The sequence below is a fragment of the Mastigoproctus giganteus genome, chromosome 3 (genome assembly GCF_048544385.1).
Source record: "Mastigoproctus giganteus isolate SK-2022 chromosome 3, ASM4854438v1, whole genome shotgun sequence".
Taxonomy (NCBI): Eukaryota; Metazoa; Arthropoda; class Arachnida; order Uropygi; family Thelyphonidae; genus Mastigoproctus; species Mastigoproctus giganteus.
The window spans coordinates 25,785,630-25,806,822 of record NC_143577.1 but is presented as its reverse complement, the minus strand read 5'-3'; the positions used below and the strand labels follow the sequence as shown (position 1 = coordinate 25,806,822).

At 38.2% G+C, this 21,193-nt stretch overlaps 1 protein-coding gene across 3 annotated transcripts in view; it reads left to right on the top strand.

The window, feature by feature from the left end:
- Positions 1-21,193, top strand: part of LOC150087817 (LIM homeobox transcription factor 1-beta) — a 256,436-nt gene that overhangs the window by 160,998 nt on the left and 74,245 nt on the right. For all 3 annotated transcript variants that reach the window (XM_090370442.1, XM_090370443.1, XM_090370441.1), the window contains exon 4: positions 19,030-19,247. In XM_090370442.1, coding sequence (XP_090226568.1) covers positions 19,030-19,247 — 218 coding nt within the window. The remainder of the gene's footprint in view (positions 1-19,029; positions 19,248-21,193) is intronic.

The window sequence follows — 21,193 nt, the reverse complement described above, 5'->3', positions numbered from 1 at the left end:
TTTCTAAGAAAATTGAAAAGTTGCCAAGAAAGATGCGATCAGTTTTGAACAAGATCACTTTAAGCTCCACTGTCAAGCGCATCAATAATGCTTTGCGTTACAAGAGTACTGTCTTTAAGTCGCAGCTCTCTGACACCGGCCCCGTCTGCCGCTGACACGGACAGCCATCGATTGTCTGGAAGATGTGGCACCTGGGAATGAATTGTTTCTCTCTATTTCCCTAAGTCTCAGCGTCCGCCTCTCTGTCTCATTTACATCCTTCCCAACGGTGACTAATCGTGATTTTAATAAACGTGCACCGCTGTCCTTGCTGCAGTCACGTGCTAGTAGGAAGGAACGCTACAGGAGCGTTTGTTGCGACGCAGCTTTGCTGGCCGGGCTCGTTAATTGAAATTGATGGCAGCCCACCATCCAGCGAGGAGTGACAACTTGGAGGGGGATGAATGTCGGGAGGCAGTTAGCCTCGCTTCACCTCGGACCTTGGGCCGCAATATTTCCGTGCTCACGGGCCTGATATTGGATTTCCTGGAGCTAGTGGCCTCGGTATATTTCCAGGATGCCTCCCGCTGCAAAGCAGAAAGTATCTCAGGAATGTGAACAATTTTCCGTCGGAGGGATTTATGAGTGAAAGGAAAAGAAGTCTCCCGCCAGGAGGGGCTCGCTCCACTGTCATCGTACGCCACTCCCCCGCTACCGGATTCAGTGACACCCGACAGTGAGCCAGTTGCATTTTAATCACCGTCTCCTTAGCCGCCCGTTGTCTTTGAATACGGCCAAAAGGTTTACCCAGCGTTGCTACAAAGGGATGCGGCAAACACTATGCATTTCTCCCTCCCACATCGAAGGGGGCGTCCGACGAAAGGAATGAATTTACGGATGAATTGCTCGAGCGACTGAATAATGACATTATTTCGCGAATGTTGTCGCCACAATGTCTCTCCGAGCGTGACACTCGGTTAATCATCACCAACTAGGTGTATGACGGGAGGCAGTAGGTGATCCGATGTGTCGTAGGGCGGAACAAGGGATCTATTGTCACGTCGGCAGCTGGTGGCCGCCAGCCACAAAGAAGAGCTTTACTTCAACTCCCTCTTTCCACACATTCTCTCTCTCTCTCTCTCTCTCTCTCTCTCTCTCTCTCTCTCTCTCTCTCTCTCTCTCTCTCTCTCTCTCTCCAGATAAGAAGGCGTTCATGCAAATAGGTGACACTTGGCTGATCTAATAACTGCAACCTGATAAACAGGCTTTCGTGTTAAATAGAGAGTTTCCTTCTCTTCTCCACTGCTCACTTTAGCTTTGACATGCAACTTGAAGGAACATACGGAAATTTATTGTGATGCTAAACACTATTGCTTCAAGAGCAAGTAGTCCGCACAGTCTTCTCCTTATCCTGGAATGGAATTCAAAATCCCGAAAGATGAGACTGCTATAGACGCTCATTTCCCTAGAAAATGCGCGCGTTCGGGCTGAAGTGCAGTCAGTAAGTCTCCTAGAACTAAAATAATTCATAAACAGCGCAGCAAAACTCGGCATCGTGCATTTTTTTTCTGACTTCAGATAAATGAAAAGGACCCTCTCTAAACCTTAATAGGGTGTATAACGGATTCCCTCTATGCTGATATTCAAATGACATCTGTTTAAAAATTCATGCAATGGGTCTCGGTACGAAAGCAATTTTGATATTTTTAGTGTCCAAAATAAATTAATTCACTTTTGGTGAATTTTACTGAGGCCGAAGGCTGAACGTTTTACTCGTGAAGTTCTATTTTCGGTTTTACTCATTCATTTGCAAACTGCTGATTTGCTATTGAGAATTATTCGGAGACGTAACTCAGCCGTGCTTAATTTAGTTTTCGGCGAATGTAATATATGTGTACATACCGTTTGTCAAGATATTTATATGTGGTATGCTAAACTGCCTTCTTTTATACTTCAGCTGTAGTACAGGCTTGCTGTTACCAAGGCTGTGTAACCAATAACAAGTGTAAGGGGAAATATACTGATGCATTTGTAGTCGGGGACCTGAAAAGGTATAACAAATGTGAGTCACTGAGATGTGCAATTTTACTATGATGAAAGTATTGGACATATCGTATGTATCTTTTCAATGCGTTCATGCTATGGTCTGCTATTCTGTAGAGACAACTTCCAAAATTACGTGGATATTACCTTAAATTTATTAAATTATACAACATTATAATAGGCTACATTCTTTGTCCATCTTTAAGGACATTAAAACATTACACAAAGTGACAAAGAGGAAAGTTAAGGAAGGGGCGGAAAAGATAAGAGAGAGCGAGAGAGTTCATAAAATCAGATTGTAGATTTTATTAATTTGTAATTAAAAGAATTTTTTAACTTCAAAACAATTCAGAAATTATTCAAAGCATCATAAAAGTAGCAATCTATCAGAAAGCTTTGCCACGCGATGTCTTTGGACTACCAAAGTAACGTACTGGATATCGATTTCTCTGGGCGATGGACGGCACTTTAACTGGTATTTAATATTTATTAGATATTGCCCACAACAGCACACATAAAGGAAAAAAAGTTATATAATCAGAATAAAATCAGCATAACGTAAATAAAAGATCAATATCGGAACACCAATGTCTCGGGCGTCGTGCTCCAGTTGTTTGTTGGCCCCCAAAGATTCTCATCGCGCATTAAGTCTTATCTTGATGGTTTCTAACAGCTGGTAGTTTCGCCTTGTGACTGAAGTTATACTGAAGAAAGACCCAGACAGGGCCTGAAACTTTCGCTATTTTGCACAACTAATGTAAAATAAAATGAGTTTAAGTTTAAAGCAGCGCGAGTTGGTCTTTAGAAATAAATAAATGAATTATTTTATTTCGGTAGTTATAAGCTAATACAACAAAAACCTTTTCTTCGCAGCTAAGAGAAGGAGGTTACATGATTTTAATAAAGTGTTGAATAATGCAGTTAGGCTTACAGGTTTGATGTATAGTAAAGGATAAGAGACTATTAGTTGCTTCCTGAAATTCTGATTACTTGTTACCTTGTTACTGGATGTGGATATTAATGCTCTCTTCGAATGCCTTTATTCAGAGTGGGTAACTTGGGTTGATTCATCAACGCTAACAGAAGTTAAAAGATTTTGGCTGATTCGTGGAAGCTACTAGCTTTGTCTTAAAATATTAAGTTCAATTATTTCAATAATCAAGAACAGATGATAAACACCGACAGAATTGAAAAATCTGTCGAGAAAAGAATAGATTAAGACCATATTTTAAAAAAAATTATATCATCGTTAGGCTCCGAGATTACGACAACTTTTAGGGCGTCGGCGTTTGATATTATATAGGGTGGTTATAATTAAACGGAATCAGTTTTAAGAGCTGATGAGCGAAAAATGGATAATCGAACAGAGCTAAAATTTGGAATTGTGTAAAGACCACGCAAAATGGAAGATGCTGCGTTATAAGAAGTGCTAATATAAATTAGATATCGTGGATATATTCTCGAAAGATCCATAAAGGAGGAAAGGGTGAGGGAGGTTTATCATAGAGAAGGCAAAAAAAAAGTCAATGTGGTACTTGGAATGATGCATCGCGCATTAGTGCTAAGTTCTATTACCAGAAAGCAATCCGTTAGATACTCTTCGGGAATAACACATTTGAAAGGATTGTAAAGAGGATCACTTTCACAAAAACATTATGTTTTTGTCAAAATGGTCCTTATTTCAGAGAACCATTAAGGTATGGCATTTGGCACAGACCACAGGCGCCGATTCACTGTAGGCGCCGAATGGAATTAAAGACTTAACTTATTTTTAAAATTTACTTTTTTAAAAAAATTACATCTGTCGTTAGCTGTTAATTATTATAAAAGCATCTATTTTATATAAAAAATAATTAACATTAATCATTTTTATAATTTAATGAATATTATAATTAATTCAAAAATGTTACTTAATTAATATTATAATTTTAAATATAATAAAGGCGCATTTCTGATATTCCGCCATAGATGTCAAAATTCTTAATTACACTGCTGATGCTGACGCAGGCAGCAGGAAAGCTTTCGTTGAAAAAGTTTTTTTATTGAATTGTAATGCTTTTTTGAATTGAAAAATAAATCATTCTTGATTTACTGATGCAATTAATACAGATCGATATTAGGTACCTGCTGCAATAACACATTTAAGTATATGTATTATTAATCGAAGCATTTGATTATTTCTGTAACTGTTTATATCGAATTTCATAATTCCTGGTGCGGAATAGTACGGCTTGCGCGTATGTTACGAGGTATTCGTTTTAAAAGTTTGGAAAATGAAGGCTCATTTCATTAATATGGAATGAGCCACATGGTTATATCTACTTCTGCTTGTTTCATCCAGCCAGTTTGTCCGAGCCAGTTGTTAAAAATGTAATAAAACAAATATATATATTTATTTATATAGATTAATATGTATACCACTTCCAGATTAATATAATATATCTTCCACTTGTTACAAATAGCGTAACAAGTGGAAGAGGGGAAAGTGGCTCACTTCAAGAGGTGTAACTTGCAATATGTAATTTGCTATAGTTTTTTTAAATTTAAAATTAATTCGCTACATGGAGCAAATGACTCCCTTGATTTCACAGGTGACTTCTTGTATTGAGTCAAGAAACATCGCTAGTGGGACGTGGAATTGGTTCATGATGATTCTTACATTTGATGTAACACACTACCTTAAAAAAAAGAATCCAGCGCTTCGATATCCGCACGCCTCCCACTGTGGGCAAATGAAATTATTATCATTATTATCATCAGCCATATGGTACAAGGAAGCTTATGAGGCACCAGCCAAAAAAAAAAAAAAAAAAAAATTCCGAATTATCCCGAGAGAGAGAGAAGTAGAAGGGAATCACCAAGAAAAAGAAGAATAATGATATCCAGCTCAGGACCCTGGGTGTGCCAAGCCCATACTCACCAGATGTGAGCCCCCTGGGGTTAAATGCTAAGCAACGTGATATGAAAGAATTATAGCAGGAGCTGCGGTCATTTTGTGGAGTCACTAAAGGAGTTGCAGTCATTTGGTGGAGTCACTAAAGGAGTACCATTTGACACTTTTGGATATTCATTCAAATATCCACGCATACATACAGCGCCTAGGACTTTCAATCAGTATCTGTTGTGGGTCAAACCTAGAGACGAGAAAACAAGTCCAATCAGAAGATGCTCCACAACCGGGACCACAGATATCTGGCCACAAGTACTGAAAAATCTGAAGGTAAGAATGCAAATAATCACCAAAATTTTCAACACCGGAACTCAGGAACTCACAGCCACTGGCAAAGCATGCAGGGCATTAGGGAAAAGGACCTATGTAGGTGTATGGCAATCCGTAAGCGTCTTGAATCTAGGCAGAACAGACGATTCCCTTTGCAGTGGTATTGGGGAAAAAGGAACACTGAAAACATATAATAGGATAAAAAAACTGCCGTTTACCACTTCAAGGAACCATAGACTCATGAGGATGTTGTGAAAGTCACAGAAGCAATGGATCACGAGTGCATTCTGCACCCCATGCAGGTTGTAGTGGGGTGGTGTGGTGTATGTTTTTCTCACGTTGAAATTGGATTCATGGTACGGTACGGTACGGAACGAGTCTGTCGAAATTTTGGTGGGAGTATCTAAATAGTCTTGAAAATCAAATAAATCAAATCAAAACTCAAATATGTTTGCGTTGTACCTCAAAAGCGACGGACTATTCTAAGATTCCACAGTCCACAGGATGTGAACCGTGTAGAAATGGTATACAGAGCACCCCAGCGATATGTAGTGTCTGTCATGACCCGTATAGACGTATGACACAAATCCCCATCGACAATCTGTGGGATCGCTTAGAATGATGTATCTAACGTACATTGCACAGCAACCACAGAATCTAACAGGTAAAGATCTAAACAGAAATGAAATGACATCTACAGGGTCACATATGGACACTAGTCAATTCCATACCATGCAGAATCGTCACTAGAGGAGGGACCTACGTATTTATTAGTTACATCTTATAACATTTCGGTAGATGAGTGTATATATTTAGGTTTGCTGTTTTTGCTACTAGCTCTGATTTGTTTATGATTCGGTTTAGATTCAAGCCATGAGATTTAAGATGGAATAGGTACTGCTCAAATGGCATCAGTAATTCCATATAATCCCAACTGTAACCGGCATTATAGCTACATAAAATCCACTAAAACCCCAACCAATTATCAACACATTGCAGTAATATTTGGCAGAGATTTTAGAAGCTTATCGTTTTCTAGAGTATACGCTTTTCTATCAGGAGTTGATTAATTCGTCAGCCGAAGCATACAAGTTGAGATGGGTTGTTTAAAATTTGTGCTAAAAATCTGTCTGACGACAATATATGACGTCAGACAGAAAGAGGAATTTCATCCAGTAAATTCCTCTGTGGTAAAAATATTATTCCCTACATCTAATTACACCTGATTAAAGAGACAACTGACTGGTATTGTGTATGAATTACCACATATATAACAAAAGTTGTTAATTCCGAAGTAACTGATTAGAAATTAGACAAATATACAGATGAAAAAACCATGTTTGATGTTTAAGAATATGGAAATGACAGAAAATAAAAGCATAATATAATATATAGTCATACATAAAGCATACTTGATATAAAAAAATGTATATATTAATGTACTGGATATGAAATATGAATATGTTAATGTTTTGGTTTTTAAAATCTGTATCGGGGTTTCCATTTTTGAAAACAACTGATATTTATTATTATTATTATTATTGATACGATAATCTGCTAAACTGTTTCAAGGGTGCTAAATACCCTTGAGTAAGCTCAAGGGTATTTAGCACCCTAAGCAAGTCCTTAGATGCGAGCTCTAAGTTTTTGATAAGGTTGTAGGATCGAAATGTTATTTTATTATGAAACAAAGGTTTCTTAAATATATTTCTCCCTTCATTAAATTAAGTTCTCGAATTTTATTTACATTAGATAATTTTATCTAAGTTTGTTCAGAATTTGGAATGCTCCAGACGTTGGAGTCATAGGCAATTGCCTGATCTGCCTAGTGGCAAGGCTACTTTTGGATAACCTGCTTAATCACATCCCAGGCCAAAATAATTAAAATTGCAATCAGGTGTTTGGACGGTAGATACGACACTATATATCTGTAAGAGCATAATTATGAAGAACTTTAACTTGAGCACTCAATCATGGTACCTTCTATAGCGGGTGGTTTCAAAATTTCAATAAACGTGCTACATTGCATAATATCAAAAGTTAGGGGGAACTGCACTTTATCTATCCTGACTTTAAAATCATTTTATTAAAGTCATAACATTTTAAATAATGTTAAAATGTATAACATTTTAACGTATAACACAATCATTAATTGTGTTATACGGGAAGGGAGAATTCTACTATTTTATGGAATTAACTGATTAGAAATTCTCTTAATGAGCACTTCTAACCAGTTAATTTACAAATGCTTCTGTTCGCACATAATACTAGTTAGAATTAACAAGGCGTACATCAATTTGCTATTTCTATTTTAACGACTGTTATTTCTATATAGATTTTCCTTTTGAAGCTTTTTTTGGCTTAAATGGAATTCTACTATTTTTTGGAATTAACTGATTAGAAATTCTCTCAGTGAGCACTTCTAACCAGTTAATTTACAAATGCTTCTGTTCGCACATAATACTAGTTAGAATTAACAAGGCGTACATCAATTTGCTATTTCTATTTTAACGACTGTTATTTCTATATAGATTTTCCTTTTGAAGCTTTTTTTGGCTTAAATGGAAACTAGTATTTTCACATAATATTAAAATTGCATATTAACACTTCTATTCAAATCACTGTTAGTATCAATAATTTTCTGAAGTCTTTTCTAGTTTTTTTAAAAGCATTCAAAGGAGAAAGTAAAGACAAATAAAGCAGCCCTAATAACCTATTTTGAAGACATCTGTGTACTTAAAAAACCAGGACCTCAAACGACCTTTCACTGACATCACAGATACTGTATGATTCTAGTGAAAGTTCTAAAAACGTCTGTTTCCAGATAAACTTCGAAGGCTAAACTAACATGCAGTGACTAATTGGCAAGACACGTTATATGCTGATTAAATCCCTCCCATTTCTCATCTTTTACTGGGCGATTTTCCCTGCCTTTCCCAACAGCGACAAAACGAGGTGTGTGGTCAAAATTAAATAGAGTGGTGAAAGATCATGAGATGTAAAATAGAAGCGGGAATATCGGACTAAAAAAAAAAGTTAATAACACATCTTTCCTTCGTAACTTGAGCATTAATGTTTGCAGCAACAAGCGGGAGCGGATAGCCGTGCAGGCTGATACGGAGTTGACGAGGCCATGCGGAATAAAATATTACCGAGGCAAGGCACAAAAACATGAAGTTGAGATTGGGTGGAAGTATCGACTTAACAGAATCCTGGAGTGCGCCCGTGTGTGTGCACGTGTTGATGCCACAAATGGCCCGGAAGTAGTTTCCGACGTTCCCTTATGTTATACATAAACTTCTCTGGCCATGATGCACCTGATTTAACTAAACGCCAGCCCACCTGAGCAGTACACAGAACATTTGCTCGCACCTAAAGAGGGCATATAATGGAGCCATTAAGGTGAGGCGTTCAGGGTTGCCAACAACGAATCAGATACGTCAATAAACTAACAGAGCAAATAAAGTAGTTGGAAAAGCGGCTTTCACTCTGTTTATCCGAACGACGCCACCTGTTACAGTGATATTTCCTCCACAAAAATGTTGTAAAAACAGAAAGAAACACACAAGTTATTTTCGGTTATTTAACTGGGATGTCAGCATTTGAAAATACTCTGTAAACGAGGTGGTCATTATCGCAGAAGCCACTATTTCAGTAAAAAAAAAAACTTTTCCTGGAACACTTTTGCTAAAGAAATGGAATTTAGCATTGAAACCAGCTCTAATTCTGTTCGTATGCAATATTATTTTTAGGCTCATCCGCAAATGCATAAAACGCCTGTTGTTTTGAACCTTGACCATCCGTCCGCATGTAACAAGTCGACTTCCAGCGGAGAATTTCCATGAAATTTTATATTTGAGCCTTTTAAAAAGATTTGTCTAATAATTCCAAATTTAATTAAAATCAGATCAATCGAAATTTTGCAGTTTTCTTTTCTTGTTTTTTTCATAAACTCTCGAGTTACATACATGTACTGTATAAACAGTGTTTCATGACAGGTGGAGCATACTTGAAAACAACGAAAAAAAGTTTGTATAAACATGTGCCCGAACTCGTTTTGTTTCTGGTTACAGCCTGTTTGGTGTTCCAACAATTATTCACCTTATCTGTAAATGAAGCAGCGAAAATGAACGTCTAAACGTGCATCGTCATAGACTGCCTGATTCGTTCATTTCAGGTTGCTGTCGTCCTTTGTTGGCAAAGCATTTCAATGTTGTCAATGTATGTCATATAAACGATGAATTTCCGATGACCCACAGATAAATATCGAGTGGATTTAGGTCCAGGGAGCTAGCAGGCTACGCAACGGGACCTCCACCACTTATTCATTTATCAGAACAATGTTATCCAAAGAGTATCTGGTTACTGGACTAAAAGGCGCCTCCGTAGCCAGGTGGGCAGGAGCAGCAGTACGTAGCACACGCTTCTTGATTAGACCGGGGTTCGAGCCCGTAACCACCAAATACGGAGGATGCGGAAAGGTCAGGGAATGACCACCGCATATCCCCGAAGCAATATGGCCTTAGTTGCTAACGCTCCTAAAAACCAAAATAACAACAACAACGACTGGACTAAAATGAGACGAAGCGCCGTCTCTTTTTAGTTCAGTCTGACGTCATATGATGCATACAATATATGACGTCAGACAGAAAGAGGAATTTCATCCAGTAAATTGCATAATCATTTCTTGAAAATTCAGAATAGGATTCTTAGGTTAATCTTCCAGGCAAAATAAGAGGACCAATTATGCAGATGGCAATAATTCTGTATTAAATAAATAAAAATAAATAAATTTTCAGTTTATACTCCGGGAAGGCCACTTACAATCAGAAAAGTTTACGAAATAGAGAATATAACTTTAACAATGATATATGGAATAGAACAAGAGTCAATTCAAACACGTGTACTGCTGAACACTCGCGTTTGACCACCAGCCAGCTTCATTAGAAAACACAGAGGTTAGAAAGAGGAGATCGCAAACACACTGTTGTAAGAACCAAGTACAAAAAGCTTCTCATGGTGGGATATCAGATTTGGTATGGCCTTTATGTGATACAGACAAAGTCGCTGTTTCCGCAAAATTCTCCCATATACTTGAGTGTCCTACGCTCCTGCTGTAAACAGAATTTCCTTCGAATTTTGTCAAAAGAATTTTCCTCCACCTGATTCAGAATCCGCTTCTCTTAACGCTTGTGGTACTGATTGGTCTCTCACCATCTGAAACTCACTTTTTAAGTGATTCCGTATCTCCAAACACTCACCTATTCTCTAATATGCGGCCTTATCTGATAACAATATGATTCGGAAACCTTTTCGCTTACAGATGGCTTGCTGTGGCCGCGTTACACTTGGAAAGTGCATACATGAGATGCATATCTGTCATTTCTCTGTCTGAATAAGATTTGAATAAGATTCCGCTTCAATTCAAATGCATGCTATCACTTAATTTATTTTATCTATTTATTATAAATCACTCCAACGTAGCCTTAAATGACTGGAAGTGCATCATACATGATTATAATTTACTGTTTATCCAATTCTTACTATTTTACAATAATATGCAATAATTTTACACATTTACAATACATTGACCTCCTTTCCTTTCTTTTACTGTCTCTCAATACTTTGAACACCTTAGTTACAAAAAACCCTTAAAAGTCTATTTTTATAAAATTTCTTTTGCTCTACAGCCCTTGCTCACGTAGATTATTTAAGTATTTCTCAGCATTAAAATCTTAAAAGATAAACCATTAAAATCTTAAAACATAAACCATTAAAACTTTAAAACATAAAATATTAAACCATTAGAACATAAACGTTAAAACGTTAGAAAAAAAACATTAAAATATAAATTATTTACCTGTTTTGTATTATTATGTTATTTAATTATCAGAGTAATTTCCTACTAATTTTTATTTAATTCTCCGAATTCGGTTAGTTTAGGTGTGTGTTAAGCGGCAAAACAACTAAGGCTATGAGGCGTCAGTACATTACGTCAATAATTCTGTCGATTTACTGTTTGTTTGAACAAAAATCCCAATTTCCGAGGAAACCATGCGACTCTCTCCTGGGACCGATTAACTCAGCTACGCTTTGAAAAATGCTGATAAAAATTTTCGCTTCATTGAGAATCGAATTCAGGCCTCTCCCGGTGTGAAATTATAACCACCGATTCTGATCAGGGAGAATATCCGGAGAAGGCGCCCTCGTGGGGGGGGGGGGGCGACTCCTCTTCCGGATATTCTCGCGGATCAGTTTTGAAACACCCCAAGTCCACCTCTATTCACTGTTATACCTTTACTCATATATTGAAATATCACGTACAGACCGATTGCTTATCTGGCACCGTATTATCGTTCCACGATGGAAGTCTGTTAACCACGTCGACCGCGGCATCTTGTATTCACAATCATATTACTATCTCCTCGAAGACCTACAACCATAAATAAGCTCCCTTCCATAGAAACCAATCAGAGGATGCCATTGACTCACTCAATCTGAACAGTTGGCTCGACCATATAACTAGGTTCGCCGCTCAGCCAGAATCCCCTACACCAATGGAATTCCCACCAATCCTATTTCAACAGACCCGTTAAATTCAGTTCACCTCACCAAATATCAGCTAATCGACGCAATAAATAGCTTAACACCTACGGCCACATCCGGTGCCGACGGGATTCCGAACTAGATTTCTGGGCTAACTGAGGATGGAGGATCCCGGTCCCAAGCCTTAGGGCCAATACAATCCTTCAGGCCATTCCAAACCGGTTAAAGTTATCCGATCGGTTCTTAAACGTGCAAATGCTGCAGTACATACACTTCTTGGACGACGACCTTTATAAGTTCGCAGTTGATAAGAAATATAGGCAGAACGTACCCCATCGACTTCCTCCTCAGGAATATGTCACATGACATTAGAACCTGCTCCAGAGGGCCTGTCCATCACTGCCAGGGATCCATTACTCAAGTGTTCAAACCTTTCTTTAGTCATAATGTTTTTTTTTCCTCATCTTTGTTTATTATGTTGTGTTATTCCTTTTATGTAAAACTCCTGGCTTGTAGCCATGAAGGGTGTTGTGTACAGCAATGTGCCTTCTGTATACAATATAGTTCTTCTTTTCCACGCGGTGTGGGGAGGACGGTGATTATACCAATTGTGCTACCCACGAGGGCTCATGTTTGATCACAGCAGCATAACTGAATATTTTCACGAAGTATTGATGAATTTAAAACTCAGTTTGTGTGGTAAACTTTAATTATTTAGAAAAAAAATTCATTGTTTGTGCGCATATTTAAAGAGAAATGCTGAGGGGAAAGGATTTTCTCATGATCGCAACAGGAAAAAAAAAAAAAAAAAACTCAGCATGTACTGCATTGTCTCTAACAGTGAGGGTAACTGAAATATTTCTTAGTACCTACTTAAAAGATAGAGACCGACATAAAATATTCTGTAAATGTAACAATAGCAAGAGGATGGCAGAGAAAGTTTTTTTTATGGTGAGCTTTCGGGATTGTTAAACCAAGAACTGTCACTATCCTCGGAAGTTTCTATATTTGAAAACATGTAGTATGCCTAAAAATTTCATTTTAATGCAGCAGAAAAGAAGCAATTGAAGAAAAAAGGAAATACTTCGGGAGACTTTGTCTACTCCAGAGTTATCGTGTGCAGCTCAAATAAGCTTACGAAGTACCGACGAACAGGATATAGCTCACTTTAAAGCAACCATGACAACTCCTATTTGGGCAGCGAAAATTAAACATGCATAGAAAACAAACGTACGTCTAATATCTGTTTCAAATGAAGAAGCACTATCTTTATTTCGCGAATGCAAAATTCACTAAGTACCGATATCAATTGATCACACTGAGTACGAAGTAAGAGAACACTAACGTTTATCCCAAAACATGTGTTGCGAAGAAGCTCCATTATCCTGCCAAGGAATCATTCACAGCTTCTGATTCTCTGGCTGAAATAAGGCCTTAAGATCTTGAACATGCACACAATTCCGCCTACAGTTCAAGCTAATGAAATCATTTTTGCCAATATTGCTGAAGAAAAAAACATTCACAATACAATGCTCCCTTTCAAATTTATATTTAAAAGGGATATAGCTCACTTTGTAAATAGCAAACACAAAGTTTCTCTGAGTACAGCGATGGCGATCCACTTTAAGGATCTTCGCACTCCTCAAATATTAATAGAATAACCGAGGTCTTAATCAATATATGTATTGTTAGTCCAATTTAACTAACTGCCTCATAATTAACGGAAGTGTAAGTAACATTGTGGTGGAATTCCCCTCCCGCCCTCTTGGTGTTTAAGAGTACTTCGGTACAATGCAAAGTTTTTGATATAACCGAACGCGCCTACATATAACGCAATGCACATTACTTAACTTGACTTACATACAGAGTCTAACTTATACACCTTTGATAATTTGTGATCAAAATAATTGTAAAAACACGACGCAGTTTGTTACACAGCTGAAGAGAGTTGAAGCTAGCACTTCAAATTACATCCCTGGTACCGATGTTTTGCGCAACAGCCAATCGAAATGGCGTGCTTTGCTGTCGTGCTGTAAGCAACTTGAATGTAAACAGTGAACCAAAATGGCCGGCTAAAAGCCACAAACTGATGTAGAAATTATTGTTTCAAATTTAGTTAGTGTTATTCATAAAGAAGTAAAAAATATTAACTACTTACGTAAAAAAATCCTCTTACCCTTCAATCTTTAATAAAAGGTGGAAGAAGAGGATTTAGTTTAGAGCAGGGCGACACAGGGACTGTTCATTTATTTATATAATCACACACGTAAAATTAAGCAAGTATTATACTCAACTAATGCACGAAAGGTAGGTAAAAATACAATTAAAGAAGAAAATTCGTGTATTCATTAATTATTTAAAATTAAATTTATTTTAAAATGTGACACTGATTTAAAATAAATTTAATAAACATCACATTAAGAAGATAAAAGTAACAAAATATATTTAATAACAAAAAACATGAAACAGAACAAATCATTTAAATGCCTTGCATTCGTATTATTAAAAAATAAACAAGTTCATCAATGCCATTAATTTTTATACTCGTAATATCAAAAGTTATGAACACGTTATGAATGCAAGAACACGTTCAACAGAATTACCTCAACAGTTCAACAGAACTGATCACCTCAACAAATGCTAGACGCCGATTAACATGGTGTAAGGAGCGCGAATCCTGGACTGTAGAGCAGTGGAAAACAGTCCTATGGACAGACGAGTTCGCACTCTACCAGTCTGATGGCCGTTCCTGGGTATGGCGAATAGGGGAACAGTTCCTTCCTGATTGTATCCTCCCAACAATGAAGTCTGGTGGAGGAAGTGTCATGGTATGGGGCTCCTTTCATGGTTTGGCTTGGGCCCATTAGTCGTTATCGACAAAACCACGAATGCCGTGCAATATCTGGACAGCCGGGACAATTATGCACTTCCAACATTATGGCAATACTTCGGGGAAGGCCCATACCTGTATTAGCAAGTTGTTGTTGTTATTTGGTTTTTAGGAGCATTAGCAACTAAGGTCATATTGATCTGAGAATATGCGGTGGTCATTCCCTGATCTTAGCGCATCCTCCGTATTTGGTGGTGACGGGCTCGAACCCCGGTCTAATCAAGAAGCGTGTGCTACGCACTGCTGCTCCTTCCCCCACCTGGCTACGGAGGTGCCCGTATCAGCAAGACAACGCGCCATACCATACTGCTCGGGTCGTAACAGAGTGGTTTGAGAACATGAGTATGGAAAAGTTAGATTGGCCAGCCCAGAGTGCTGATATGAACCCTATCGAGCATCTGTGGGATGTATTGGATCGATGGGTACGTGCACGTCGAGATAACCGAAAGAACAAGGCCGAACTGGCGGTTGCGTTAAAGGCCGAGTGGAGGAACATATCACCTGACATTTATAAAAAGATGGTTGAGAGTATGCAGCGAAGATTGCAGGCCGTCATAAAAGCAAAAGGTTTCAGCACAAAATATTAAATGACACAATAAAAGCTCTTTTTTTGTCTAAAGGCAGGTGTCCGGATATTAATGGTAGGACAGTGTATATATCTAGAAGGTAGCACAATAGTTATAAACATTGTCCTTTTACACCAGGTGTTTCGAAAAGGACTTGGTTCGAATCCCATTAATTGAAGCTTAAGGAATTTTATGGACTTTTCACAACGAGGGCTCGGGCGAGAATTGCATGGGCTTTTTTTGTACTGGAAAGCCGAGCTTTTCTTCTGGCAAACAGCAAACCGATCAAAGAATACAAGCTGCTCAGACACAATATACTGACTCCTCATAGCCTTAGTTACTTTGGTGCGCTTAATATACACCTAACCTAATCACCTGAGCACATAGGACTAGATTTTCTGTAATCAGTCCGAAATTTCAAAAGTTAGTTAATCTGGAGTAGAATAAGTTAATAATTTTAGAATAAAACGTAAGGACATAAAAATGAATATAAAACAGTAAATTTCCATTTAAACAATCGCTGTGGATTATTTTATGAATAAATTTAGAACAAAGTAGCTGTCTCCTTTCGAAAAGTTTTATGTGATATTTAGCTAAATAATAATTGTAGATAGTTCTATTAAAATATTAACACCATCTTGCCTCATAAGATGTATTGCTATCTCAATTTTAGCATTTTCGATTATTTTTTATAAGAGACATAAACTGACGTGATCAAACGGCTTGAAAACTCCAGGAATGCAAGAACTAAAACTGAATGCGGAATTTTAGCTAGTTTAGGACTACCAAGAAGAGATGAGTAACATTTGGTGGAAACCTAACTTTTTTCTAAATGCCTGATTAACTATGAAATTCATATGGTGTGTCAGAGAACAATTTTGAAAAATATAAATAAATAAATAAAACCTAAATTGTCTGTCTGATTCTAATAACAGGCGAAAAACTGATAGCATAATTAATTAATAGAATTTGTTTGAGAGGATCTTTAAAGGATATATAATTATGTTCGCTATATAGCTTTATATGGATATGTAAATTATTGTTTTCGGAACAACTATAAAATAAATCTAATGTACAGTGAAAGGACAGAATTCATGGGATATCTAGTACCTGGGAAACGCAATGCTGTCACCCCTCTCGCTAGTGGACGAACCAACCGCTTGGCAGGTATACAGGTACACTGCATCACTGCAGTCACGTGAACGGTAATTCGATGTCAGTATGGAAAAAACGTCATGAGGTAACCGACTTTGAAAGAGGAATGATAGTGGGTGCCCGACACATGGGTCACTCTATCGCGGAGGTGGTAAGGAAATTGCTTATCCCCGTTCGACAGTATCAAGAGTGTATCGGGAATATACCATTTCCGGAATAATATCTCATCGTGGACAGCGCTGTGGGCGGAGAAAGGTGGTGGATGAATGTGGCCGTCGACGTCTGTCTCGCATCGTTTCAGCCAACCGGAAAGCGACAGTGGCACAAATCACCACCGACTTCAACGAGGTTATTGCCAGAAACGTCTCCACCAAGACAATCAGGCGATCATTAGCCGCAATAGGTTATGGGACCCACCAGAGTCCCATTGCTAACACCACGACACGGGACTCTACGCCTCAACTGGGCGAAAGAATATTGGCACTGGACCTTGGATGATTGGAGACGGGTTTCCTGGTGCGATGAGTCCCGTTTCCAGTTATTTCGAGCGGACGGGAGGGTGCGTATCTGGCGGAAACCCCATGAAGCTATGCACCAGTCATGCCAATAAGGAACTGTTAAGGCAGGTGGACGGTCGGTAATGGTCTAGGGAGTGTTAAAATAGCACACGTTGGGACCTCTGGTACGTCTAGACGCATCACTGAATGGTCCAGATTGCGTATACATCCCTGCAGACCATCTGCATCCCTTCATGGTCATTGTGCACCCTGCAAGGCATGGCCTCTTCTAGCAGGACAATGCGCCTCCTCACAGAGCCATGGTGGCTAGAATATGGTTCGAAGAGCATTCCGCAGATTTTACCACCATAGAATGTCTTCCCCGTTCAGAGGACCCTGTGGAGCGTCTTTGGGATGCTGTGGAAAGGTCCGTTCGAGCTTTGGATCCTGCACCCAGAACGCGACGGAATTATAAACAGCGGTGCAGCAAGCATAGATGGAAATATCTGTGGAACGCTTTTGTGAACTAGTGGACTTAATGCCTCGCCGTGTAACTGCCCTTATCAGGGCGAAAAGTGGGCCTACCCGTTACTAGGTAGGTATCCCATGATTTCTGTCCGCTCAGTGTAGACTGGAATTCAAAATAATCGTGAATTTAGTTGCAAGAAGCATAAGATTTCACATCGTCTATGCAAAGTAAAACCTTCTAATGTAGGAATAAAAGTTAGGTTGGATATACATTTTAAAAAGCAGTGAGCCCAATGAGGAGCTTTGAGGAACTCGTATGGGAAAATTTATATACCGGGATCTAACCTGTGGTAAAAGTAATATATCGTGATGTAACCTGAGGAAAACGTGGTATACCGGAATAAAAATTAAGTCATTGAAACACATTTTAAAAAGCCCAGTGAGAAGCCTTGAGGGACTTCTGTGGGAAAAAGTTATATACTGGGTCGTTGGCTTCCAGGATTTTACTTATCAGACCTGAAGTAGGAATGATAAAAGTATAAAGAACCCTCGGATCCTATTATTGTTCTATGAAGAATAGTTTATCGAAGACCACCGTGTTTACAACTTAAATACAAAGGTAAAAATCCCAAGGAAAAACACAGTCCTCCTTTTGCCGTTCTTGGCTTGCAAACTGAAAAATGCGGAAATTAAAAAATTCTCTTACAAGTTCCAATGGAGGAATTTATTCCCTTTCAGAGGAGGGAATAAATCTCTCCATCGAATGCAGTCTGACATATATTACTCTTGGAAATAAAACATGATATAATTCCTTTATTTGAACAAGTTAATATTTTTTTCCAAATAACGAAAAGCAATAACAAACATTAATCTTAACAAAATAATCAAAGCAATGTTATGTGAAAATTTTGTTTTATTTGTACCACTGATCTATATTTGTTCAAGCGTCATTCAAAATAAACATAGACTACGAAATAGACAGAATATGCATGGAACGAATAAACACTACCCACAGAACGGATATATACTCTGTAAAGCCATTGTATAAAGTATAGGTCTCAGGTGCTCATTTTGAGGGAAAGGTGGATGTAGTCTACGTGCAACGAACCATAAGGAGAAGTTCAAATGTGACCAGCGTACGATGATGCGATTTTTAATACTGATCACGAGCGATAAGAGTTTTATCCCATAATGATAAGATTTTTACAAGCTTTTTACAGTCAATGCCAAACGCTACAGAGAAAGAATACAGAAGTTAGGAGAACCCATAAATATCGAAAGTATATACAAATGTATATGCTTTTTGTACATACATTTAAACAAATACATATACAAATGTACACAAATATAAATGTATAAAGCGTATGGCATAGTGTTCCCTCGTGAAGCTTCACATAGCCCTTGACATTCACTCATCTACAACGGTACAGAAAGGAAGTGTTGCAACGTCTTACCTCAGTCTCCAGATAACTTGGTCATCTGATAGTCAGTGTAGAAGGATGTTCATTTTTTTAAATGACAAAATGCAAGCATCAAAAACAAGCGACATGCAATTTTAGAGGTAACTTGAATGCTTATAATTTTTTCAGGATTAAAAAGCATTAAAAGCAAAAGCATTAAAAAATAAAAAAATTAACTGAGTTCTCGCATACTTTCGTATTTCAGGATATTTGCTGTAAAATGTACGGGATGTATGCAGCCAATCGCCCCTACCGAACTCGTGATGAGGGCTTTGGATCATGTCTACCATCTCGCCTGTTTTATCTGTGTTGGCTGCGGAAGGCAACTACAAAAAGGTGATCAATTTGTCATACGAAATGCTCGTCTCTACTGCAGGCCCGACTATGAAAAGGAAATGGCGGTGATGCAGATAGTTTCTCGAGGTAAGTAAAATAGAGACCGTCTTATTACTGAAGTGCTTTAACAAAAAATAGCATAATGATACTTGTAATGATACGCGGAATATTTTGTGGTGGACATATTTGATCTACATTATTATTAATGAAATATTATTGGAATTCAGAAATTGTTTTAATGTAGGTATCTAATTCAATGTGCCGTTCTCTTACATGGAGAGAGTATTATAAATAAGTAACTTCCACCAAAAAATACTTATATGTATATTAGACACTGTTTAGTCACTTCAATTATATCATGCAGAAATTGTCTTCTTAAAAATTTTAAAAGGGAAAGCTTAGTAGTATCATAAACCGATATACATTTTCCTGCGAAAAGAATCTGGGTCCCACAATTATTATTATTTTTTCGTTGTTGTTTAACATATAAGAACACAACAGCGTACAAGTGAAGACACATTTACTACGTAATGTCTGTATATTACAGCTTGATGAAATGTTCTTAGAACATATCATCAAGCTGTATGAAATGATGACCTTTACATATATATTGCCAAATGTAACCGGACTCCTGCATATTTCAACGAACCTTTTACTGATAGATAAACACTCTATCCTCGTCGACACACTCCGAACCAATTTTTGCTAGCAGAAAGATGGTATTTTGATCTATTCCTCCTTCAACACAGTGGTCAATTCAGCTACTGATTCCGGAGGTGTTGGCCTGGCCCTAAGCGTACGTTTCGGTTCATCCCAGAGGCGTTCGATGAGGTTAGGGTTGGAGTATGTGTAGATCAGTGAAGCTTTCTTTTGTACCCTTATAGGAAGAGTGGAATTATCCACAGTGTTGTACCGTATGAAATATCTTATTCTTGGAACTTGGTTTCGGTTTGGACCAATGGCCCAAACAGAAACCAGGAGAAACAATCACAAATGGTAATATCCCCCCCCTCCCAAATTTCACAGTTCTGATGGGGCAGTCTAGTAAATAACGTTCTCCGAATATCTGCCACACCTAAACACTATCAGGTCGGAACTATCAGGTCGAGGAGTTATACACTAGGCAAATCGACACTACGCATTGCGTGCTGTGATGTTTGTTAAATTTGATGCGGCAATTCCGTAATATCCTATGCAATTCAGCACACTATGTATCGTCCCTGTGCTAGTATCAGTTCCTGTGGCTTTCACGAACTTCTGGTTGACAGTATTCAATGAGGATACTGTCAACCAGGTACGTGGAATAGTAAATAATTAAATAAACAAATATTGTGTTTAAACTCCGAAGGCCACACGGTCAGAGTTCACAAGATAGAGAAAGAAGCAAGAATACAAGAAATAGCACCACATTTAGGAGTCACGAGTTTGAACCAGTAGTACGTTAGGTAGTACATAATACCATTTTTCTGAGCATTTTCCGGTCTCTTTTCGTCAATTTATACCGGGATGTTTCCCGGTAGTAGTACCATTGAGTTTTCCATATGGTTATTACGTCATCCACCACTGATAGAGGGTATTTCAGCTTTGCTGCAATGGCATGAACAGGCTGATTGCTGATATAACATCCTACAAGTCCATCGTAGCAGTAGCTGGCACGATACATTGCCCTCTGCCATTTTTGTAAATATCTGCATTCGATTTCCGTCGAATGAGTGGAGCAATTTCTAAGTCGTCTACATTCGAAGCTGTAATTAGCCGATCTAGGTGAACGGTGCAGGGTTTTCCCCGTAAGTTATTCCAAGTTTTCAATCCGCAAAACATACAAATCGGCCCGTGAACACACACTTCTTCATTCATAATACACTTACGTTTATGGAAACATGCTTGGGGACTGTTAATATCAATAATAAGCCCTCGTGGATAGCACAGTTGGTATGATTACCGTACCCCCCACACCGGGTGTAAAAAACTTGAGTTCGAATTCCCTCAATGACGGGAGGAATTTTTATGGGTCTTTTTCAATATAACTTAGT